Source organism: Chelonia mydas, chromosome 9 (assembly GCF_015237465.2).
Source record: "Chelonia mydas isolate rCheMyd1 chromosome 9, rCheMyd1.pri.v2, whole genome shotgun sequence".
In the NCBI taxonomy this organism is placed as follows: Eukaryota; Metazoa; Chordata; order Testudines; family Cheloniidae; genus Chelonia; species Chelonia mydas.
Genome location: NC_057855.1, coordinates 73673322 through 73699926, shown reverse-complemented (window position 1 = coordinate 73699926; position 26605 = coordinate 73673322). Strand labels below are relative to the sequence as shown.

The 26605-nt window shown below is 38.4% G+C and overlaps 1 protein-coding gene across 4 annotated transcripts in view; it reads right to left on the bottom strand.

Annotated features, from left to right (window-relative positions):
• Window positions 1-5731: 5731 nt before the first annotated feature.
• Window positions 5732-26605, bottom strand: part of RPS6KA6 (ribosomal protein S6 kinase A6) — a 72408-nt gene continuing 51534 nt past the window's right edge. For all 4 annotated transcript variants that reach the window (XM_043522117.1, XM_043522118.1, XM_037908625.2 and 1 more), the window contains 10 exons: window positions 25190-25292; window positions 22176-22300; window positions 21721-21846; window positions 20843-20932; window positions 19097-19255; window positions 15886-16047; window positions 14559-14635; window positions 11360-11477; window positions 7949-8089; window positions 5732-5994 (listed from right to left, as the gene is read on the bottom strand). In XM_043522117.1, coding sequence (XP_043378052.1) covers window positions 5869-5994; window positions 7949-8089; window positions 11360-11477; window positions 14559-14635; window positions 15886-16047; window positions 19097-19255; window positions 20843-20932; window positions 21721-21846; window positions 22176-22300; window positions 25190-25292 — 1227 coding nt within the window. In that variant the 3' untranslated portion in view covers window positions 5732-5868. The remainder of the gene's footprint in view (window positions 5995-7948; window positions 8090-11359; window positions 11478-14558; window positions 14636-15885; window positions 16048-19096; window positions 19256-20842; window positions 20933-21720; window positions 21847-22175; window positions 22301-25189; window positions 25293-26605) is intronic.

The window sequence follows — 26605 nt, the reverse complement described above, 5'->3', positions numbered from 1 at the left end:
GTTCATGTTGCCTTTTAAATTCCATGACTACTGGGTTCTGCAAAACTGGCATTTTCCTTTAAAATGAGAAAAATCAGCTGAACCCCCAAAAGAGCATTAATGAAGGTTGTGTCATGAAACACTGTAGGGGGGTATTCTGCAAATATGAAGCACTTAGAGGAGAGGAAAGTGATCAGGAACAGTCAGCATGGATTCACCAAGGGAAGGTCATGCCTGACTAATCTAATCGCCTTTTATGATGAGATTACTGGTTCTGTGGATGAAGGGAAAGCAGTGGATGTATTGTTTCTTGACTTTAGCAAAGCTTTTGACACGGTCTCCCACAGCATTCTTGTCAGCAAGTTAAGGAAGTATGGGCTGGATGAATGCACTATAAGGTGGGTAGAAAGCTGGCTAGATTGTCGGGCTCAACGGGTAGTGATCAATGGCTCCATGTCTAGTTGGCAGCCGGTGTCAAGTGGAGTGCCCCAGGGGTCGGTCCTGGGGCCGGTTTTGTTCAATATCTTCATAAATGATCTGGAGGATGGTGTGGATTGCACTCTCAGCAAATTTGCGGATGATACTAAATTGGGAGGAGTGGTAGATACGCTGGAGGGGAGGGATAGGATACAGAAGGACCTAGACAAATTGGAGGATTGGGCCAAAAGAAATCTGATGAGGTTCAATAAGGATAAGTGCAGGGTCCTGCACTTCGGACGGAAGAACCCAATGCACCGCTACAGACTAGGGACCGAATGGCTAGGCAGCAGTTCTGCGGAAAAGGACCTAGGGGTGACAGTGGACGAGAAGCTGGATATGAGTCAGCAGTGTGCCCTTGTTGCCAAGAAGGCCAATGGCATTTTGGGATGTATAAGTAGGGGCATAGCGAGCAGATCGAGGGACGTGATCGTTCCCCTCTATTCGACACTGGTGAGGCCTCATCTGGAGTACTGTGTCCAGTTTTGGGCCCCACACTACAAGAAGGATGTGGATAAATTGGAAAGAGTCCAGCGAAGGGCAACAAAAATGATTAGGGGTCTAGAGCACATGACTTATGAGGAGAGGCTGAGGGAGCTGGGATTGTTTAGTCTGCAGAAGAGAAGAATGAGGGGGGATTTGATAGCTGCTTTCAACTACCTGAAAGGGGGTTCCAAAGAGGATGGCTCTAGACTGTTCTCAATGGTAGCAGATGACAGAACGAGGAGTAATGGTCTCAAGTTGCAATGGGGGAGGTTTAGATTGGATATTAGGAAAAACTTTTTCACTAAGAGGGTGGTGAAACACTGGAATGCGTTACCTAGGGAGGTGGTAGAATCTCCTTCCTTACAGGTTTTTAAGGTCAGGCTTGACATAGCCCTGGCTGGGATGATTTAACTGGGACTTGGTCCTGCTTTGAGCAGGGGGTTGGACTAGATGACCTTCTGGGGTCCCTTCCAACCCTGATATTCTATGATTCTATGATTCTATGATTCTAAGGTGAAATATTATTCTGGATTCCAGCAATACCCAGAGATACTGAAAGACTGACATGATGAAATTGTAAGTCTCCAGACAGGATTTTGTTTGCACTAGTTACAATAAGTGTGCCTTATTCCCAAAATAAAAGTGGAAATAGACATGCCATGTATGCCTGTTTGTGTCAAATATAACAAAGGTGTTGTCTACACAGTTTGTCTCTGTGAAAAGGTTACCCCTGTAACATTGCAGCCAGGGAAACCTTATTTTTGCCCTGGGAGTGCCATTCGTAGTAGAGCTTAGTGATGTTCTTATCTAAACTGCAGGGTTGACTTTGAAAGTGTTCTAAATTGTGTGTTCACCAAGCAGCATGTCTTTGTACACTTTTCCTCTTTACAACACTATCCTTCACTCCAGGAAGATACCATTACATGCTAAGTATCTTGGCCTGCTTATTAGTTATTTAGTGCACAATACTTGTAAGGTGCTTATTGCACAGTGGGTCTGAACAAGTTAAGTGAAAATATCAATGAAAACACTGCTAAATCACTCATGAATAAAACCAAAAAAGACCAGCTGCCACTTTATGGGGGGGGGGGGGGGGGAATTGAAGACAATTAAGCTTAGCATCTTAGATGTTCTCTTTCCCTCATGTTTATTACTTTAACATTAAAATATACATTACATATAGATCTTTGTTTTTAAATGTGCTTTTTGCTCTTTGTTCCCCATCCCACATGACTTTTTGTGGATCTCAATTTTGATAGAAATAATATTTAATATTACAAATGAAATTACAATATTAGGTCGGAAATATGGAGAGGTGTACACTTAATTGCACGCAAAGGTCTCTAGTAATGAAAAAATGTTGTAAGATGCAGAATTATTTCTAAGTAGTATGTTTCCCATGTGGCAGCTGTGTTCTTTGATATTTTTCAAGCATTTCAAACAGGCACCTCAAATTAGGTACAAATGGGCCCTAATATTTCAAACACCTATTATACCCGAGAAATTGAGTAGCAGGCATGACACTAGTGTACACATGTTCTTCATATTCATTAAATCCCATACCAACAAGCATCCCAATTTAAAATACTTAATTCTTCAGTAAGGCAATTCCTACCTCCTGCACAGCAATAAAAAGTAACTAGCAGCATATCTACAGTACTCCCAATGACAACAAAAAAAGTAGTGAGTCACCTCCATATTTTAGGATGAGTTACTGCTTCTTTTGTTATTTCAGAATCCCCCCAAAACCCTTCACACCATTTTATTATCTCAGTATGCAAAGTCTCCCCTCCCCCCAGATTAACATTTTATGATCTGTTATAAAAACGTTACGGGATTAGAAATTAAATGACAGCAGACAAGTCTGGACAACAATTGATTTTTGGTCATAATGATTCTCAATGTGTTCAAATTTAGCAGTAGATCACTAGGTATACTTTCATAATATTTAAAATATTTATCATGCTACTATATTAGAACAATTGTGTAGTAGTGTCTAAAGCATCATGAAATGCTTTATTTGATCACATCCTCTGAGAATTGCAAGAGGTTCTAGTTCACTCCTAGGTGCAATTCAAAGTGTTGGTTTTGATTTAGAAAACTCTAAAATCATTTGGGACCTGGCAGTGCTACAGATTAACTCTCTCTCTCTGGGGGCTGTGTGTGTGTGTGTGTGAGTGTGAGAGAGAGAGAGAGAGAAACCAAAGTAGTTCAGGTCAACCGAGACACTTAACTAAATGCCCCTACATTCAGAGAGGGAGAGGGCAGCAGGATATTTTCAGTGAGGTCCACAACTGTGGAATCTACTCCCCCTCTTTGGTCAAAATCCTGTACCTATTGACTTTAAGGGCACACTTCGAGGCTTACTTATTTTCCCAGGCTTCACCTGTAGTTAGCCAAGGAGAGGGTTTTTAATAGGGCCATGAGTCTTTGCATTTATCTTTTGTAGTATCTGTACATGTGCCAAGGGACATAGGAGCAATTACATACATTTAAATAAATAAAACTAAAAAAACTATGTGCCAAATACGCTACAATGAAATGTCAATTTACCTAACAATCCAGGATAAGCTAACATTGAATATACTGCTCTTCAACAGAAAAGATTGCCAAAGGAACAGCAATATAGTCCACATACAGAGGGATAGCCAGGTACTGATGGACAGCCTTTGATACAGTGGATAAAACAGCTTTATGGAAGTTGCTATGCCACTATGGAATCCCTCGGAAATCTGTGATCACACAGAGTTTCTGTGAAAATATGACATGCCAAGTAATAAGTAACAGTGAGCTAAGCCAATTGAGTTTACTACCAGCAACAGACAAGGATGCCTTATGTCACCCACGATCTTTTTACTGGTAGCACATTGGGTAATGAGAAAGACCACAGAACAAACAAGTGGCATACAATGGAGTTTCACACAAAAGTTAGAAGATCTAGACTTTGCAGGTGACATCAACTTGCTATCCCATGCTCAGAGAGGCATGCAAGCTGAAACAAGTTATCCTTGGGCATATGACAATTAATAGGGTTGAAAATCAACACAGAACAAGAAACACCAACACTTTCTGGGCCTGACATAGAATAGGTCCAATATTTCACATATCAAGTACAAAAGGTAGGACAGACATTAAAGTCAGAATAGCGAAAACCAGACATGCCTTCATAACCCTAAAGCTGATAAGAAGAAACAGAAATCTTGCCCTTCAAATGAAATTTCGAATATTTAACAACATTGTGAAGTCATTCTTAATAAATTGCACTGAAACTTGGACAATTAAGGCTTTACTATCTAAACTCCAAGTTTTCATAAACAACTGCCTTAAACAAATCCTTAATATCAGATGGCCAGGAAAAAAAATAATCGAACTCTGGACGACGACGAAATATACTGATAGGTCAGGAAATTATGGAACGAAAATGAAGATAACTAGAACATACATGGAGGAAAGACCCACATAACATAAGACAGGAGTTGGACTGAAACCCTGAGGGCAAGAGGCAACAAGGTAGACCAAGCACAACATGGAAACACACAACAGAAAGCTATCAAAATGATATGGGAAGAACTAAGACTACAGTAAGAGACTGTCAAAAGATGGAAAGCAGTGGTGAAGTCCCTATGTTCCTCACGGAATAGACAGGCATAATTCAGTCAAGTCACAGAAGGATAGACAAGGTAACTAAAAGCATATGGACTACTTGGAGATATATCACATGTCCTATCTAAAGTAGTACCAATACTATACAGGCTCTCACTCTTGAACACTTACAATCATTTTTATAGCTCAGTACAGAACACAGTAAGATCTTTTATGTTGAAATCAAGGGGTGTTTCCCCAAGCTTATGACTATTGACCAGTGGTGGGCAACCTGCGGCCCGTACACGGCCCGTCAGGGTAATCTGCTGGCAGGCCGCAGACAGTTTGTTTACATTGACCATCCGCAGGCACGGCCGCCTGCAGCTCCCAGTGGCCGCGGTTCGCCGTTCCCGGCCAATGGGAGCTGTGAGAAGCAGCGTGGGCCGCAGGGACATGCTGGCCGCCGCTTCCCGCAGCTCCCATTGGCCAGGAACAGTGAACCGCGGCCAGTGGGAACTGCGGGCGGCCGTGCCTGCGGACGGTCAATCTAAAAGTGTGTCTCAGCCCACCAGCAGATTACTCTGACAGGCCACAGGTTTCCCACCACTGCTATAGACAGAAATACATACTGACATTAGACACACACATTCCCTAAACAAGGTCACTTGTTATCCAGTTGTATGGTTCACAAGTGATCATTTTAATTTTATGGACAAAGTTCAATGTCTCAGACGTACACCATTTTTTAATATTTGTACACAAAGCTTTTCAATTCTTGGCACCAGGCAAGTGTAGATCTCCCATATTAGCACTAATGCATTTTGCACTGGCACAATAAGGTGGTCAGTCTTGTCTTCCAGCATCAATGAGTGAAATGAATGGAGTCCATTGGTAAGTGCCCAATTACAAAAGTAATTTAAATAAGAATTTGCAGATTTTTTACAAATGGATTTGATGGTAAAAATACTGACGCTGACACTTTTTACATACAACTTGGTTATTGGTAATGGTCCCCTAAACCACTTCTTCATGAACCCAGCAAAACTATACAGTATGTAAAGAATATTTGCAACAAATCTCTGAAAGGACAGTGTACAGAAATTCCTTATGATCTTTGTGATGTACCCTGATGTTTAAGTTAAACAAACATGGACACCGCCTGTAAAACAACACAGTGTGAATCCCCCTGAACCTGTGGATTTTTTTCTTTTAAAAAAGGACTTTTACAGAATTCAAGTAGTGTAGCAGGAAACCATACATGTCTTTCGATCACAGGTCAGGCAGATATAGAGCCACTTATTGGCTTTTCCTTTGCTCCAGTTTGGCTAAGGTGCCCCAGTGGATCTATAAGTCTGTTGAAGTTAGCTTTTTCATGCTCCGTCGTTGAGCTAAACTTGAAGCTGCAACAGGCTCTAAGACTGGCTGAAATGTCTTGTGATTCAGTGCAGAATATGTGGCAGCCATGGCCCCCTAGAGAACAATGAAATCCACAAAGATTGTAAAAGTTATCTGGGAACGAAAACACTGAATGTTAAATATTAATTCTTTATGAATCCTGGAAAAGCCACAGAGAGAATGTGTATTCGGGCAGAATTACTGTTGTGAAACCTTGTGTTGATAAAGGGATAATTAATATTTATGCCTGGGTCCTCAAGGCTGCTGAGCATGGGTTCTTCATAGACCTTAGGTCTGTTCCCTCTTCCCAGTAACATTTATTTCACTTTCCATTAAATTTCTTTTATGTACATGAAGCCAGCGGTGCAAGTAGAATTCATTTCTTACCAGTACACTGCACCCATGGGAAGGACACAAAGGAGGGGCACCAGCTAAAGGGGTGGGGGGGGGGGCATGTTGCCTCCCCACATGATCCTGCCCCCAGCCCAGGGCTCACGCACTCTCTCCATCATCCATCCCACATTACTGTGGGGAGGGCCTCTGTCCTTCTCTCGCTGTGCTGGAGACTTCTGAACTGCAGGGCTCTCCAGAACAGCAGCGGCGAAAGGAACAGAAAGTGTGGCTGCTGGGCGGTCCCATGCCAGCAGCTCCTCTGGCGCGGCTGTACTGCCCCCAGCCCTTCCATGCAGCTGTCTCTCTTGAGTCCTGTCTGGGGTTTGTACAGCAGCCCCGTCGGAGGACAGGGCTTGGGACAGTACAGCCAGGCTGGAAGAGCTGCACATTCTACTCCTTCTGCTGCTGTGGTTCCTGGGAGAGCCCTGCGCGCACCAGGAGGGGCTAGCCAGCCTGAGATGCTCCTGTCTGAGATGCTAGGTATATATTCAGGGTAGCTAGCTCTTCTTTGTGTTCGTGCTGCCGCAGCTACGCTATTTTTAGCATGCTAGCTTGATCAGAGCTAGTGCAGGTAAGTCTCCTCAAGCTGGAAGCTCGATTAGTTTGTCAACATTTCGTTTGAATGTTTATGAGTGAGAGCGTGCATTGTGATATGACAGAGACAATGCTAATTCTAAGAAAGGTGTTCAGCATTTAGCTCTGAAAGTGGCTGGTTCCATAGTCTATGACCAGCTCCTGAGAAATTTCTATCATGAACTACCTTCAACAGTTTCATTGTTCTACATAGTGGGAGGTCACAGTTGCAAAAAAATGGATGCAGAGGTGATTCTCAGGTAACTAGGGCCAATCCCCAAGGAGGCTTTGAATACAAGGACAGAGACGTTGAACTCTGCATTCAATGAGGAGCCAGTATAGAATGGATGACTGGGTGAAGTGTTCATAGCAACACAAGTTGTTAAGTTGCCAGTCTTCCGTGTTTGGTACTACTGGACTTTTTGGTGGCAATGGATATTCTGGCATCCAACTGAGGAGCCAAAAAGAACCAAAGACCATGAACCAAGGTAAGGGCATATAGTGAAGGATACTTCAAAAAAGGTCCCCAATATCTAAGGGGCATTTCAAACAGTAAATACTCTCCTTCTCACTCCACATACTCCCTTGTGATCTACAAAGTCCCTGATCCCACAGAAATGGGTCAGAGGGGCTTCTCTGGGCAGGAGAGCAAGCCTGGGAACAACTGCCCTCCTCCTTATTTCCTCTGCCAACACCCTCCATAGGGCTTTCCTTCACTGCCATTACTGGGGAAGGAGGGAACAAGTATCATCCCCTCAGGCAACAGAGCAACTATGGAAAGGACAACTTCAAGTGAAGCACATAGAAAGAAAGAGAAAGAAAAAGGATTAACCTCTTTTCAAAAAGGTCCTTATTTCAATGCTAACATCCTCTATAATAAAAAAAAAATTGAAAAATCCCCAAAGCCATATCTGCAGTTTAGGACAGGAAGTGAAAAGCCATGCTATATCCAGCTGAAACTGCAACTGGTATTTAGGCAGATGATAATTAGCAGAGTCAGAAAAAGACTGCTTTTCTCTCAGAAGTGTTAAGCTCACACATATTGGAGGACTTTTTGTTTTACCTTAACTAGATGTGGTGCATCTTGTCTGTTTAGCTGATAATGAGGCAACTGGTCCCTGCAGGCTATCCACGAGTGTTTTAATACTTGCTCTGCCGTATATCGCTGATGTGGATCTACATGAAGCATATGGGATAGCAAGTCCTAGATTAAAATAATAAAAACACATATACAGTTGTTACATACAAATGTAAAGTGCCAGAAAGTTAGTGTTAATTACTAACATGAAAAAAGCCATTTAATTCATCTGGAAGGATCCAAAAAGCCACACCAAAGAAGAAAATCAATAGCTGAAGTGGGGCATTCTATGTCTTGACACTTCAAATGTCTGAATACAATGTGTGACACTATATAGGTACAATGAAGTCTGTTAACAGAGTGAGCGTTCATTCTAAATAGAGCCTTATTAGAATGTTCATGATTTTTCATATTTTGGTTTGCTTATGAATCCCATCATCTTTAAGAACAAGGACAGAAATCGTTAGCACTAACCCAGAACAAACAAATAAGCAATCCATTTGCCTTGGATGCATTTTTTCTAGTGGCAGATGCTCCTCCTCACTCCCGCTATATAATTAATGTCTGGACTACCAGCTGCAAAATCTAAAACTCAAATATAGTGATATGCCTCTGAAGTTTTTCCACTTTAAGGTACAAACTTGAAAGCTAAAACTGACCAGAAGCATACATTTGGTTTTGCCCTGTTGGAGTATTAAGAAAGTGCTATTTTAAGTTAACATGCAATTTGCAAGGTTGGTCAAAGGAACGTGGGAGAGAGAACAGATTAATTAAAACATTAATAGGTGGAAGGAAGGATATCAACAAAAGCAAGAACAAAGAATGATTACTGAGCAATTGGAGTAAGGACAATAAAAGGCATTTAAAAAAAATATAACAAAATAAATCCTAGTAATGGTACAGGTCCATTACTAACAGAGATGGGAAAATTGTCACTAATGAAACAAAAAGCAGAAGTGTTCAGTAAATATTTATGTGGCTTTTGGAAAGAAGCTGGGTGATGCATTCACATCTCAGGTGATGATTTTTTTGCTTTTTCCAGCAGTAACTAAGTTGGATGTTAAACAGTTACTATGGTTCAACATTTTAAAATATCATTTTCACCTGAGTATTAAAAGAACTGTCCAAGGATCTCTCTTAACCACTGATGTTGATTTTTAACAAATCCTGAATTACCAGGAAAATTTCAGATGGCTGGAAAAAGGCTAATGTGCCAGAACTTTAAAAGGGTAAACTGAATGGCTTGGATAACTATAGGCCAACACTGATCCTGGTGAAATCAAGGAATGGCTGATGCATGATGGTAGATTAGTGCCAGTCAACAATATTTTATGGAAAAACAGGTAGTATCAAACAAATCTGATATCATTTTTGATTAAATTACACGTTGGGTTGAGAAAGGTAACCATGTTGACACAATATACCTAGACTTGTGTAATGCATTTGACTTAGTACCATATGACTGGAGGCTGAAGCTAAACAAACTCAGATTAGAAATAAATTTTATTTTAAATTAGATAAAACTAAGCAATAACTAATTGAACAGTCTTTAAATCTAGATTTAACATCTTTTTAAAAGATGTCATAAGCTATGGGTTTGATGTGGGAATTATGGGTGAAATGCTACCGCCAGCGTTAAGGAAGTAAGATTAGATGATCAATAATGGTCCCTTTGTAGCTTTAAAGTCTATTAACCTACTAATGGGTTAAAATTTATAATTATACTAGCACCATTTTAGATTACTAAAACTGGGAGATTTAAAATAACCTATATTTTACCACTGACACTGTGTGATTACTTTTGCAGTTCACATAGCTAGGTCATGAAAAAATAGATTAGTTCCTCCAGTTGATTTTCACTGACTAGCAAAACATTCACCACAGGAGATGCAAAAATTGCAGTGGAATGTTTGCTCCCAAACCAAAAACTTGGTGGCATCTAAACATTGTGAGTAAGAGGCAACTTTACATGTTGAAATACTCAGAATAAATAGATGGCAGTCAACTATTTTTTTCTTGTTTTCTTGATTTGAGTCATATCCTTATCATTATCGTTTGTGTTTTGATTAATCTGAGTAGATTTTCCTTGTTTTTCTCCACTATCATGTCATTATATTTCACTGAAATTTAAAGTTTTCCACCTGGAGTATTTACAATTTTTTTTCAACTATTTTCTAGTTAAAATTCTGAAGTCAAGCAAATCCTAAACAACACATTATTTGATTTAAATGTGAATTGCCATATAAAAACTGTTACTTTTGATATGTCTTTATTGACATACAAGAAACAGTTTTTCCTTTTTCTGGAAATATTTTCCTCCTGGTTTTTCCATTGGGTATTATCAGATGCAGTCTTTCCAACTTTTTACTGGAAAAAATAAGTCTTAGAAGAATCTGAAAAGTCACATTTGCAAGCCAGACTGATACCTGAGCTGCAGTCTTCACGTCAGTCAACTGACAGGCTTGGTGATGGTTAATTTTAGGGAGCTATTTTAAAATCACTCAGATTTTTGTGCTGAATGTCCTCATTAGACAGGTTATGGGGAAATTCAAAGACATTTATAACTAACCCTTTAAAACATTTTTTCCTTTAAACTTCTCTTGGCTTCTAGCTTATTGGTTGTATCCCAGAATGCATTGACCTGTGCAATCACAAATACCATGGAACACAAAACTTAGTAGTAATAAGTAGTTAGTATTTACATTCGGGAACACCTTCAGTAAACCAGAAGGTAACATTATTTTGTAGAGGTGGGGTGAATTTTAAAAGTCAGTAAAAAACTTATTTCTCTACTGAAATCAACCTTTATCAGCAAGAACATTCAGTACAGCAATTTTGGCTTAACACTTCTCATTTTGGTTTTCCAGTTCACATCAATACAATAAAACATTAAGCTTTCATCCTTCTGACTTTGTGAATTTGGAGTCCATAATAATATGTTGTTAATAGTGCCAAACAAGAATCAGGTAGCCACGACTCAACAGGAATCAGATTTAAGTAGTCTCACACAATATCCATCCCACATCAGCTGACTCTGTTGGAAATACAACTCCGGTTTTAGCCCTGAAATATGACATCACCATCTTTGTCCTCCAAAAATTCCCGAAAGTCTTCCAGCAAGACAGAAGTTGTAGAACACATCCCAAACCTCTTATACAGAGCACGTGGGCTTTGTGAGGCACCGTAAAACATTCTTCCCTTGTTAAAAATGTAGCTCGATATAGCCCTAGCATCAGAAATCATCAAAAAATATACTCACAGATTCCATACACAGACAAAAATAGACCAAGATATAATGGCTAAGAGTTAAGTTATACTAGTCAGATATCTGATCAAGTTTAACATATATTTGTTTGTACCCTAGATGGTACTATAGAAGATAAAATATATTTACACCTTTGCTGCATCTGAAACAGTGTCCCAGTTGCCTCCACTTAAAGAGAATTTTCCACTGCCTATTCGTAACAGGATTTCCTCAGGAGTATCATTGGGACCATTGGCAAAAGGAGTATAGCTATTTAAAAAAAATTACAAGCAAAGAAAGGATTACATGTATATGAAATCTATAAAGAAACATGAAGTAAGCAAATCTTCAGAAAGCAGTGTCATTTTGTCTATATGCTTATGACACTGCTGTGGTTTGTTACAACAACTAAATTATGTGATTTCAGATATTTACTAAAAATACATGAAAATGTAATCTTTAAAAACTTTTCTTATTACTCATTGCAGTGGCTTATTCAGTGGAACAAACAAAGTACAAACCAAAGACCACAGTAACTAAAGGTTAACAACTTGCAGGCTATACATTCTTACCATTCCAGAGTTCATCAATTAAATTGAAATGTTTCACAAACAGAAATGACCAGGAATACCCTCATGTAAGGTCACACTTTTTAAACTGAATGGCAATGAAGTGACCAAGAAATCTGACTGAAACCCATAAATGTGTCTACACTTTTATCATGGACAGAAAATACAAAAAAAACCGTGACTGGGACTGGTTATAAGACTCCAGTCTGGGAGGCTCTCATTGTTCAAATTACAGAAAAGCTGTTTTCAGAACCTTTTAGAAAGTTTTAAGAAAGTCTCTGCCTGTAAAGTCAGATCCCTTAGTAACCATGAATGCAACTGTGGAGCGCTCAGAAGAGTTAAAATGACTAAATATAAACCACATCCAAGAGACCCGAACAGTTCCTGAGAATGTTATGTTGTCTTGTTCCTTCCATGTCCAGAAGCAAACACTGAGTAAAACTTGTACAAGATTAGCAAATGACACTGTTTGCAAACATTTGCAGCTACCCTTCAACTGTAATTTACAGTGACTTCAATAATTTATTAATCCCAGATGTATGACTGCTTGCTACCCAGAAAGAGCTGCATTTTTGAGAACTTCATGATTGAAGCCTCTTGCCTTTCCCAAGCTATGAGCATGAGGATAACATACATTAACACTAACATTTTAAGATACACACAGTGAGGGTCAAGTACCTGGTGCATACTGAATATTAATATATTTTAAAAGTTAATGATTTCATACGTTTTGTTTAAAGCTGAAGAATTAACCTATGACATTTGTTATGTAACTGCTTTCATGGAGGACAAAGTCCACAATGTTTAGACTTCTAAAACAATCCTCTTTCAGGTCCTGGGAGGGCACAAAATTAAGCCCCTTTGAAAAGCAGAAACCTGCATATTTTTGTTGCTTTTCTATATCTTAAAAATCAATTACATTCCAGATGTTCCAAAAATATTAATCTTTTGATTGCAAATAATGAGACATTTCAGTCCAGAAAAGTACTTTTTGAAAGTGTTACAGTGGGATGAGAAGTACAGGTTAGAGAATTAAATGGCAGCTACAGTCTTTTACTCGTGTGCTACTACTAGTGAGTGTCCACTGTGCATTAAAGCTATAATGGCCAGACAACTAAAAGATTGTGAAACTCATGTAGCAAAATTTACCATTTCTTGTCATAAGGAGCATCTCCTCTAAGGATTACTACTTTCAGTACTGTATTCTTGCAAAATCATCTTTAATTGGCCTAACAATTAACACAATGCCCCTTTAGCAGATTGGTATAGGATAGCCACACTGAGAAGCAGTATGTACCTCAAATTTCAGTAAAATGGGTTGGATTCTTGTCCAGGAATATTATGGCAGCTTGTGAAAGTTTTTCCATGTTTATTGCTAAATGTTTGTGTCACTGATATTCCAGCTCAAAGAGATTACTCTGAAGATCCCCAAAATACCCAGCACCATTATATTTTCAGATTTTGTATTCAGTGAATTTGAATTAGCATTCTGGGGAATGAAATCTTAACACTAAGCAGCTGTCTACAAAAGGTTCACTAGAACCTTACACAAAACTAATTCGGCCTGTTCGCTGCAAGGCAGTTATAAAAAGACAGTATGAAAGCTTGATCTGCAAAATTTCTGATGCTGAAGCTAGGGTAGAATGTGTGCTAAATAGGAGTTTGACTTCACAATTTTTTAAAGTATTAATTACACACCATCATTATCATTAGGGTCACAGTACAAATATTTATATTTTGAAATTCACATTGATGAATCAACTAATATACTCCTTCAAATAGGTAGATATGAATCTATAAATTTGAATTTGCTGCTAAAATTTAGTCAACTGTCTGCCTAAAAGGAATAGGTGGTAATATCATCTCCTTAATCTTTAGTGCTATCATTTTAGTAAAAGCCTCGCTTTAAATCTCAATCTCAGTTTATTATTTGCTGTGACAACTTCAACAGAAATTGCATCCATTTATATTTGGATGCTACTAAAGAAAGTAACTCAGTTCATTTTTTCCATAATGCTGTAATTTAGAGATTTCAAAACCCATCTAATGTAATGTTTCATACCCATGTAATGTATGATTTTTGTGTCAACATCAAAACCCTTAAGGGATGTCGGCCACTTGAAATCGGATCAGAAAAACAGTTGTGTATGTGACCCTAAATCTCCCTGCCAAATCTGGTAGTTTTGTACTCTTTTTTTTATTTTTAAGCACTGTTCTTTCCCCTGTTCCTATACAAAAGATACAGACCAGGATAATTAGCTATTCAGAGCAAACAGTGAAAATGACTACATACGTAGGGCTGTCAAACACATCAAGGAAAAATGAAAGAGAGAAACATTTTTCTCATATTTTAGTTATAGTAATCTTAGATACTACTTATAACGATATTAGGTACATTTTTTTTCCAGACAGGAGCACAATTACATTGAAAGTAACAGATTCTAGATTTTGAATATTTCCACAAGTTTATGTTAAATGTTAACACAAAGAACACTGCTGAATTATGGAAGCCTTCCATTAAAATATACTTTATATTGCAATCCATATATTTTAAGACTGCTACTCGGCATGCCACAATGCCTGATACTGTACACAAAGCTTATTGCACGTAGGAAAAAAAAAGATTTTCCTTCAACCAAGTTGTAAAATCTAGAACTTTTACATTCATTATCATGTCTAATCTATCTCAGGGCTGCTGTCATATCAGAATGTCTGTGTGTATACATCATACTAATAATTCCAGGAAACTAAGATGACATCTGAAAGCTGAGAAAAATCTTACCCTGCCAGCATTGTGTAAAGGAGAACACCCAAGCTCCAGATATCACAAGCAGCATCATATCCCTGTCTCATGAGAACCTATAAAACAAAGATCTGTTAAAGTTTTATTTGCTGCATGTAAAAAAACTACAGTAAGGGCAGCCAATCCCAACATTCTTTCTTAAAGCCAAACAGAAATATGACAAATATACTTAAATATAGATAGCCAGTATAAATATTTTTAAAACATGCTTGTGTCCTCCTACTGGGGGCCACTACCACCATTTTATTTGGTTTGAGCCACTCCTTGAGAGATCATCAGCACAAACACACTGACAGTAATATTGTGCTGGAAACCCAAGAACCTGATCCTATTGTCCTTAATCATGGAAAACTCCCATAGAAACAATTTCAAGATTAAGGTCTGCAGTATTGTATCCCAGTGAGCTTTAGGGACAGATATAAAAGGAAAATACTTTCAGTGTCTTTTATTGTGACATTTCTCATTCTCTGAAGGAACGTGTTCTCTTTAAAGATCTCACTGTAATACTAGACGCACATGGCACAGTTGATACAATCTAAAGATGCAGAATACAAGCAACATTGTCGCTAAGGAAAAAAGCTTGGGAAAAATGAGGAAAAAAGACATGAGTATTTTAAATGCATTTCCTGGACAAATATTTAAAGGGAAGATAAAAATGTTGAAGTTGTAATTAGAACGGTATATCGCCTAAATTAGAGTCTCTGGAATTTATTTGGAACTAATCTTTTTGAGACTTAGGATAGCAATATTTAAGATCACCACTCTGGAAACATAACCAGAGCATTGTCATGACAGGATGCTTCCCTTTTTAACTGTAACAGCCATTTTAGTGCAACAATGACTTCTAGCGGTTTTGGGAAATTGCTATTAATACTAAGAGTAAAACTGAGGAAGGAGTCCACAAGCCCACAATGTATCAAATCAATATTTTGTAGGACAAAAAGGGATCTAAATGTTGGTTACACAGCAAGGAAAGAGTGTAGAGTTGGTTAATTTTAGCCCATTAAGCTAGGAAATAAATTTGTCTCAAATTTCTCATGAAGTCATTCTTTCAAATTCCAAAGGAAGACAACATCTTATTTGTATTAAATAAAAGCCATCGTGAAGACTTATGTACAGACCGTGAATGACATTTATAGATAAGTTTAGGGGAAAGGAGAACAAGGGTTGGAACAATTAAATGTGTTGTTCACACCTTTCAGTAGAAAAATATGTCCATCTCAGAAAGGTTATAATGGTGGAACATGGTTTCTTCACGAGTCAGAATGGTACATATAAAGTCAATATATTAAACTGCTGAAGATACCTCTGGTGCTACAAAGTTGGCAGTGTAGCAAGGAGTTAAAAGAAGTCCATTCTCCCCTCGAAGTTGTTTTGAAAATCCAAAATCACAAATCCTGATAGAGTCAGCATTGTTTGAGTCATCCATATATAAAATATTACTTGGCTTAAGGTCTCGATGAACTACCTTTAAAAAAATAAATAGACTTCAAAGTATACTACTTGTAAAGATAACAAATGTTTATATGGCACATCTGCAAAAATATGTAACTTCCTTACCTGTAACTGTTCTATGAAGGTAGCACAATAGTGATCCATACAATTACTTAAAGTACATGATGTAACACCAGAAATTCTATATCTTTTAAAGTAACATTACATAGGAGTATCAGAGGGGTAGCCGTGTTAGTCTGGACCTGTAAAAGCGGCAAAGAGTCCTGTGACACTTTATAGACGAACAAACAGACGTACTGGAGCATAAGTAAGGCACTGCATTTACCACTACATGCATCCGACGAAGTGGGTATTCAGCCACGAAAGCTTATGCTCCAATACGTCTGTTAGTCTATTAAGGTGCCACAGGACTCTTTGCCACTTTTACAGATCCAAACTAACACGGCTACCCCTCTGATACTTGACACCATGCAAAGCACTGCATTTAGCCGTATGGAGTGGAAATCTCATGCTGGAAATTTCCACTACATGCGTCTGACGAAGTAGGTATTCACCCACAAAAGCTTATGCTCCAATACGTCTGTTAGTCTATAAGGTGCCACAGGACTCTGCCACTTTTACATAGGAGAGCTCCCAAATCATGGTAAAGATGCAATTACCCTTTATTGACCCCCACCCCAACCCTCCAAACTGAGAAATAAAACCTACTCCATGTCATAAGCTATCAGAACAGTATGATTGTTACTACAATGTTAAATGATTATTTATGATAAAGTATATAATTTTTCTATTTGAAATACTGTTTACATTCTAATCTATGAAAGGTCATTAGCACTGATGTGATGTCAGATACTTTAAATAACAATTAAGTTAAACTTCTTACTTAAAAACTTATGAAAGACCAAATGAAAAAGCAACTTTTCTCTAAAGTTCTTTCCTGACCTTGTTAACAGGGCTAAATCTGGGAAATAACTCTTTGAATCAAACAGTGTATAATCATAGGCATAAAATTATTATTGTTCTAATTGCTGAAAAGATAAATCTCCTGTACTGGATAAGACATATTCCCTGTCTGATGATGCTAGGAAAGCTTGCAATAAAGTGACAACCTCCCTAACACAAGAAGAGAAAGAGCCTAGGATTGAAATGGATTATGAAAAAGTTACCAGTATTTCTACACAACATGAAAAGATCTTTTTCTTGTTTCGTTCATTGCCCCATACATATGGTTTTGTACTAAATATGGCATTGTTACATATAACAATTTAACAGTTATTTGTTTGCATATAATTTAACCCTGTAAGATTTGGAAAAATGTAATTCCTACATAAAATCAGAACTCCTAAGTGGGCTTTCATTTTTTCAAAAGTGCAGCCTGTAGTGAAAACTACTCTAAGTAGCGGGATGCCTGTGTTCATTACTGAATCTAGGTTTGTACAAATGGAATCAAACTATCTTGCCATAATCTTATGATGCATCTTGTGTTCAATTCAGTAATTTCAAGAAAATGTGAGGGTTTGTACATTTATTAATTATTCTATTACTTGATAGGAGGATATTCGTGTTCATTTTGGTTTTACTATTTGGGTGTTAGATATTTTTAGTGATAGCGCCCCACATATACAGGGGGCCCAATCTTGCAACAATTTCTGATGTAAATAGTCTTTACTCATGTGAGTAGATACTTTATAGCCAATAAGCCTACTCTTGAGCAAGAGAGAAAGAGGTACTAGGACAGCATCCTCACACAACTCTGGTAATATACCTCAATCATTATCTTTAATAAATATCTTTTACCAGAAGGCTTCATTTATCTGAATTTTAACACGCTTACATGGTTGCATGTGGACATTTCGAATAAGACTAAGATAACCAACCTCATTTGTGATCTAGACATCTCCAAAAAGTGAAAAGTTGGTGCACTCAGCTAACTAGATTTTGAACCCTTAAAAGTCACTTTGCAATATGACTTTTATAAGATACATATATGGATGAACTCTTACCACTAAATATTCCTGCGAATAAATGTGTAATTAAAAAAAAAAAATCTCTGGCATAAAAACATTTCTAGTACTAAGCATGTGCTTTAAACATTTTAAAAGCTATTAAAATTGGAGTATATTTTTGAAAAAACATGTATATAAAGATAAATGCATTAGTAGCATTACAGGTTTAACAGACTACAAACTAAAAGCTGGGGCCTTGTAGGTGAATAAATATAATACTGTAGTTAAAATCCAACTACATTTTATTCTGAGTTGATAGTGGCTTTGTATTAACAGCAATGTGTATTAATTAAAACATACAGATTGTACAGATGTGTATATAATGAAAGCAGAAATTCATAACAAAATGAAATCAGACTTCCATAAAATGCCCACTTCCTGCTGTGTGATGCACAAACCTCATTAGTATATATAAGTAGTTATCTGGCTGAGCTCTTCAAGGGGATTAAGCATTATCTGGTCATTACAAATAAAAATCAGATTATGGCAGTGATATAACCCAATTGGTATTTCCAGCTGGATAGTTCTAATAATTCAGATCAATTTTAAATAGAATAACTGAGTAAACTGTCTGTATACTTGAAGTTCACATACACAATCAGATCTCTGGGCGGCACATTTCTATAGAAAACTTTGTTTCTGGTCGTTTAAATACTAATTTATTTTACATAATTATTCTACAGGAATTAAATACTTCATATTAGAATAACTTTGCATTCTAGTTTTCCATTAGAGGAGCAAAAAGATTTTTCTTTGTCTAACTGCATGAGTCAAAACTGAAATCTTGGTATGAAATACAGAAAAGTACTCCTCTTCCTCACCCTCCATGGAGATGTAGGATAATTAAAGGTTGTGTAATCCAATTAATTTTCCAGCAAGACTTTTTATAAATTATGCATAAAGCTTTAATTATGTTGTACGCAAATGAAGTCTCAACTCTCTTCATAATGTGTTCACGTACTAACAAGTCAACAAAAATTTGTAAGAAACAAAGAAAATGTGATTGTTAATTACACAAAGTATAAATACAACCATGACATAATATGTATCACTTACTCCTTGACAATGAAGGTAGTCAACTGTTTTAGTTATAGTGTACAATACAGCACTAGCCTCCCGTTCTGAGAAATACTTTTGTCTGAGAATCCGATCAAGCAGCTCTCCTCCCTTCATCAATTCAGTGACCAGGTAAATATATCTGCCATCATCATACACCTGCAGAAGTTTAAAAACATACACACTCATTTGAATAATTCACAATTAAATATACGTTCTAAGAATTTTAAGCACTAAATAAAAAAAGTCCTCTCAATCTTCTAAGTGTATATGAATACAGACAGGTATTGCAAAATTTAATTCTTCAACTGAAAATTCATGCCTCATGGCACAAGGATTAAAGAAACCTTACATCTCACTGAACTAGATAAATTCATGGAGGATAGGTCCATCAATACCTATTAGGCTAGGGACACCATCCTTGCCCATCCTGGCTCTGTTTGCCAGAAGCTGGGAATGGGCAAGAGGGAATGGATCACTTTATGATTATCTGTTTTGTTCATTCCTTCTGGGGCACCTGGCATTGGTCACTGTCGGAAGACAGGATACTGGGCTAGATGGACCTTTGGTCTGACCCAGCATGGCCGTTCTTATGCAATGTGAAGGTAGTGGGTCATTAAATGATGATTCTGGGATTCATTCTTTCAGTCTATGAACCTGTGCTGCCCTGGGAAGAAGCATTTTGTTTCTCCCTACTTTTATCAGATGCAATTTTGAGTGACGGCACTTAATATATTGCCTCCTAAGTAGTTTATTTCTCCATTAGATCAACATCATATCAGGTGTTCAGCTGAGATAAGGATGGCAAATACAAGCTTCCAATATCAGACTCAGAAGCATATATTAAAACTGTTCAGGCAGCCATGGAACTTTACATTTATTTATATAACGTAGGGCTCTTTGTTATTATTTTAAAAACTAAATAAGCTCCCCATGTGCTGGCAAAACATATGGAATAATAACTGCAGTTAGCCAAAGGGCGGCTAGAGATTCTGAATGGGAAGAATCACCCCTGTATCCCTCTACCATGTGTTCTCCACCCTTGTTCAACTGTGACTGTCCCAATCTCCAGTGGCCCATCAATTTGCCACCCACTGATAGTTACGCTATTCATGTAACTCAAATTGCGTAGCTTAGATCAAATTCCCCCTGTACTGTAGACAAGGCCTGAGCCATCAGTTTAAAGTGTGTAAGTGTTGACTCTTTCAAAAGTAGATATTTTAACTGTTAGGCATTTTGAGTTAAATCGACATTAAACAAAAACCAAGACATTATTAGTATCTAAAAATCCCATCCCCTCTCACATGCACAAATTCCATTAATTAATTATGGTATCATAACTCTACTAGCTCTCTAGCTGTCTACAGAATCTTCCAGTAGAAACATAACAAAACCTGAATTTCAAATGGGAGGGAAAGTGGAAATAAAAGCAAGTAAGTGCAGAATTCTCTTTTCTTTGCAGGGTCACCTTTAAAGCCCAGAATCATTTAGGAATTTAATTAATTCGCAAAGGCCAAAAACATTTTGAGTCTCCCAAAACCTGGTACCTTTGCAAAAAAATTAAGATATAATTTTAAGTAACAGTATATGCCATATTTAAAATATTTTACCTTTTTTAAACTGTAAGTATTGTTTCCAGTATATTTTACTGGAAACGCAAAACATGGGATCCCTACCCAACCATTATTTTATTTACTGTTTGACTGCTCTGTGGTAAGAATTGTAAAATTTAAAAAGAGTACATACATCTTTTAAAGTAATTATATTAGGATGTTGTCCATAGCGCATCAAAATCTCAATTTCTTCTGAGGGATCTCTCTTACTTTTATCAATTATCTGTGAAATAAATGGTGGAAAAGGCGTCAACGTTAAATGAAGTATTTCCTCAGAGGCAAAATGGATGAAAATCCCGGATTTAGGGTAAGAGACCACAAAAGCTACAAGTAACAAGAATTTTCAAACTGAGGAAGACAGCAGTTTTAACTATAAAAGTCACACATTATTTCTCTTTACTTTCATGCTTCATCCTTAGTAGTCATGAATGACATTATCCAGCCTATTCACTTAAAGCTTGAGGTTAATAGTTACAAACAAGTCCTAGCATATATTGAAAATTGCTCTAATTTGAAGATATTAGTGAATTTATCAGACTATCCTAAATATTCCTACTTCCCTCCTGCCCACTTCCACACCTAAAGAGCCCACTGATCTCACCTTTGTTGTACTCTTATTGTAAGGTCAAAGAAAAAAGGAAAAGGGAACATTTAACAGTATGTCTATTCAGTCTAACTAAACATGTGATAATCGAAGTAATTTCAAAGCTAACAGAATTATGTTTCAAATAATTGGATATATTGTTCCATAAGTCTTTTTCCAACAAAGTTTGATGGCAACCTTCCCTCTAACAAGAAATAATAGTAAAAGCAAATACAAAATTTAGCTGAATGGAAAAATTTACTCTTTTTCACTTCTCAAAGTACATACAACATTACGCTGACTGAAAAATTAGGTTAAAAAAAAAAGGAAAAAAAAGGGGTCTCTTTACTTACTAGTACATTAAAAAGATACATGACTCGACTGTGGAGCAACTATTCAAATACCAAAAGAGAATTTACACCAAGTACCTTCACGGCAAACTCCATATTGGTAGCTATGTGCACACATCTCTTGCAAACAGAGTAGGAGCCAACACCAATATCCTCCTTCAGCTCATACACATCAGTGAACTGTGCACTGTTTCCATGAAGTTGCTTTAAACAAATATAAACTGCATTTTAAAACAATAAACTGTACTTTAACCAAAACATGATTTTTACTTTCTCAAGCAGCACATTTTTCTTTACTTTGCAGTTTTTTCCTTTTGAAATCTGCATTTAAAGAGACATTCAACTTGATTTTTGACACTGGATTACTTTAAATTGCTGCACATAATGTTTATATATATTACAAGGGTTTTGGTGCTGCTCTGCCGATATAAGGGTCTTTCCAACAGAGGAGAATGGAGGTTAACTATCAATATATGCATCAGCTTTAGGCATTTCAGTTAAGAAATATCTATACCAAGAAAAATAAATTTTACCTGTACTATTGGCAATATATTGGTGAGGGGTGAAATTTTATGATCTTCTATGGCAGTAGTTGCAACAAAGCTAAATCCTTTGAACAGCTGATGCGCGTTAGCACTAGGTGGAACTCCTGGAGAATCTAATTGTTAAATACACATGGTTTAATTAGAATCTGAAGAGTATTCTGTTACTACGGTATATTCAAGCTAAGCTATTGTGTGCGTTTACCACAGGTATGTTCTCAAAAGTATTTTGAGGAAAATACAAGAAAGTGGAATTGGTTCTGAACTATAAGATGTAGTCAGGGTGCCAATATATCACCTTTCACTTATATTCTCACTTTTACTTATTTTAACAGTATCACATGCTAAATAAAATACATGCTTGCCCCCCCACACACATTTTTTTTTTTAAACTACAAGGCTTCAAGATGTGCATAAACTAGAATACATGTAATTTCATCTATTCCCTCCAAAAAAACAACCCTGTCTGATTATTCACAAAGAAGAACTAAAGACTGGTGCCACAGTTTCATTCATAGTAGCGAGCTCAAGTATGTGGAGTCAAAAAGGGTGCATACGAGGGCACTACTTGCTAGAAGTTTCAAATATAGAACCATAGATGTGGGCATGGCAGAAATACAGGGATCCATGGAGACAATACTTGAAGAATGTAGTGATATGTTTCAGAAGTCATGAGAGCCAAGATCTTCCCCAGTGTACACTGTGTGCAACTCTAACTTCACTGTACTCTGTCTAAACACAAATAAAGCACAATTTGGCCCAGAGGTATTTTAACATATGTATGTAAACTTAAGAGCTATATTGGAATACAAACTGCTGATAATACCTCACGTGGCCAACAAACCAGGTACCTGGTTTTAAAGTCCAGATGAAACCGTCAAGGGGAGATTTATAAAAGGGACCCTTAAATGAAAATACTAATTGCTGAACAGTAATGATTATAAGCCTTAATTGAGTGACTGAACATTAGAACAAAAACGTTTCACTGTGTAGTCATTTCTAAAAGGTATTTAAAAGATGACTTCACAAAAGATATTTACACAAGTTTACTTGAAGCACTCCTAAAATTGATTTGATAGCACTGGCTCAAGTCAGGCAAAACATTAACATACCATTTTACTTTCCCCACACATCCAGTTTTACCACTGCACCTCAATACTGACATGGAAAAATCCCTCATCTCTCAAACCTGGATTTCACCTAAATTCAAATTTGACTGGGCAAAAGAAATAGTAAACCCATCAAAAACATAATTGAGCCAAATTATTTCCAGCTGTTGAGGATAGTGATCCTGAAATATACTCAAATATTCACAAGGGACTAGGATGTCAGAGTCATCTTCACTTCACTTTTGACAAGATGTGAAGAACTATGTATTAACATATCTAGGCTCACAAGCAATGTCAAAGACTCAGACATAGGACAGATCTGCTCCAACAATTGTATTAACCTAGTCCCAGTAATAGGCACACATTCTGCAGAATCAAGGCTTTTAATATAAAAATGGTTCCCAGCTCTTACAGTTGGAAAAATAATCTCTTATAATGTGAAACCAAATAAAACATACTGTTGTCTTCCTGATCTATAGACAGGCTGGTACAATACCTTTATGAGGGTTTAGGGCACTAATTCATTACAATGGGGTGCTAATTTTGAAATTACAACAGAATTGATAATATTAATAATTTCAGTGCTATCATTTTAGCAGAAATATTCAATGTCTACTACTAAATACAATCCCATTAGCTGGATATCAATCACTTAAAAAAAGAACAGTTCTTTCTCTCCATGACTGTCTGGCAGCTCTTACCCTCTAACACACATTGGTCAAAATGGAATAGAAGAAAAATGCGTTGCTGCTCAATTTCCTCTCATCTTATCCACTTAGAGAAGAAGGCAAAGAAAAAACACTTTCTCTGCAGTTTCTCTCTCCAGCAGCTAGGAGGGGATGAATGGGAGAAAATGATTCACTGACTAAGAATGCTCCTCTCTGGGGCCTGCACTGAGGTAAGGATGGTTTGTAAAGGATAAGGAAATGAAGCTAGGTGGGGGAAATTATGAGTCACTTGGGGGAGAGGAGGGAGATTTGGATTTCAGGCCCCCTTCTACAATTTCAAGTCAATCCAGCACTGGAGAAAATGGGGATCAAAAAAAGATAAAGGCCAAAACAGGAACAAGAGAAATGGAGAAGGGAAGTAAAATTGAGACAAGAATAAAACGCACTTGTCTATCCACTAAATGACCCCAATTCCACAGTTGATTTTACTATGATTGGTACAGGGGTGAAAGTAAGTCTCGGAACTTCCGGGTATGGGGCTGGACTGGGGCCGGCTCTGGCCCCCGGAGGGGGCGGGGCCTCGGGCGGAAGGGGCAGGGCTACGGGGGAGTCAGAGCCAGCCCCGGCCCACCCTGTACCGGCAACTGCCTCCTTCCCCCTCCCCAGGGTAACAGCAGCAGCCGGGAGCTCTGGCAGCAGTTTAAAGGGCCCTGGGCTCTTTAAATTGTCCCGGGAGCCTCGCCACCGCTTCCCAAGGGCTCTGGCAGCAGGGCTCCGGGGACGGGGCTCCGGCCGCCACTACCACCCCAAGCCCTTTAAATCATCCCCGGAGCCTGCTGGAGCCCTGGGGAAGCGGCGGTGGGGTCCGGGGACGATTTAAAGGGCCCAGGGCTCGGCCCCCGCTACCGCCCCAGGCCCTTTAAATCTCCGCCCTAGCCCTGCCGCCACTACCCCAGGGCTCCAGCAGCAGGGCTCTGGCAGCAGTTTAAAGGGCTGGGGGCTCTAGCCGCTGCTGGGAGCCGCAGGCCCTTTAAATTGCGCCTGGAGAAGCCAATCTACCCCCGGTACAGCACACCGGCTCTTGCCTTTCATCTTTGTGCCAACTCCCAAGATCAGTGGCTCTAATTTTATAGCTCTAGCCCCCAGGTACCAAACAACAATGTAATTTAGCCCTCCCCTACAATGAGTTCATCATATTGACTCGTTATTTTCTAAATATATGCATTACCTTTGGGGGTTTTTGCTGTGAATTCTGGATCAAAACAGAAGGTATCTTCTGGCTTACCAGAAGCAGGTTTAAATGGGGGCTGAATTTCTCTTCTGAACAGTTTCTGGAACAGAAAAGCCACAAAAGAAGTTTAACTAAAATTCAGAATTACTTTACAGATATTATATATTTTGCTAACCTAAAAGGAACACCACTAGAATGTTTTTCATCTATTTTCAAAAGATTTAGTTTTCTGAAAGAGCACACTTCAAAATAGCAGGCACAAAACACAAACATGTATTGCTGATCCTTTTTTAAAAAAGATTTATTCAGATTTTTCTGCTCTCCTGATTTGAAGGGCCATAGCAGGGAAGTTAGAGTCAGAAAGGCACAAGAATATACCAAAGCTTGCCCCTGCTCCTTCCGCTGTATTCACCTTACCCACCAGGCCTCTCCCCTTCCAGCTTATTAAGTAAACAACAGCATACAATTGCCCCCACTAACTCATCCTTACCTCAGAAGGAGATGGGCTGGCAGTGGTGTATTCCCCGAATACCCCTGAACTGGAACCCAGTTTCTGGCTATTGTGGAGGGAGCCAGGTTCTCCAAATCACTCCAATCCCAAGAGGAGGGAGAGAGGATCCATCCCATACTTTCCCATTCTGGATCCCTAGGGCAGGAGATTCTCCCTACTGTCTTGCTCTTCCTGCTTTATGGGATGAGGGGATTTGCCACCTCTTAAAACAATAACCCAGGTCTTTCTTAGGTCCCTTAAGGGAACAGTGTGGAATGGCAGCTCCTCATTCTCCGTCCTGATGAGCAGTACAGTAGTAAAGCATTACCCCAAACAGGTACTCCCCAGCCCTATTCAGGGTTTGGGAAGAGAAAAAGGAGGCTCATTCAGCATCTCTGTTTTCATCCTTGTATGTCGAGGCCTGTGGAAGGTTGAGTGAATTGTAGGGGCTTTCTGCCTCTACCCTGGCCAGGTGGTACTCTCTGACCATCACCAGACTCCCACTGCTCCCTGTCCTTGTGTGCAGGAATTTCCACTGAAGAGAAGTCATCCCAGGCCCACTATCACAGGGCTTGGGGAAAATATGCATGAGCTCACCCAGAGCAGTGCATGACACAGGAAGTGAAAATGACCATTACCAAACCAGAATTAGATTACACACCAACTGCTGTCAAATACTCAAAGTGCACACTGTAAAAAAGCAGGTACAAAACTTTCAGGTAAAAGTGCAATTTCTCAGTGGTTTTCAACCTTTTTTCATTTGCAGACCCCAGAGAAAATTCTGAATGGAGGTGTGGACCCCTTTGGAAATCAATCTGTGGACCCCCAGTTGTCTGTAGACACAGGTTGAAAACTGTTCTAGATACTGCTCCCTTAGAAATCTCAGTTCCTTATCAATAGAAATCCTCTTGCTACTGTATAAA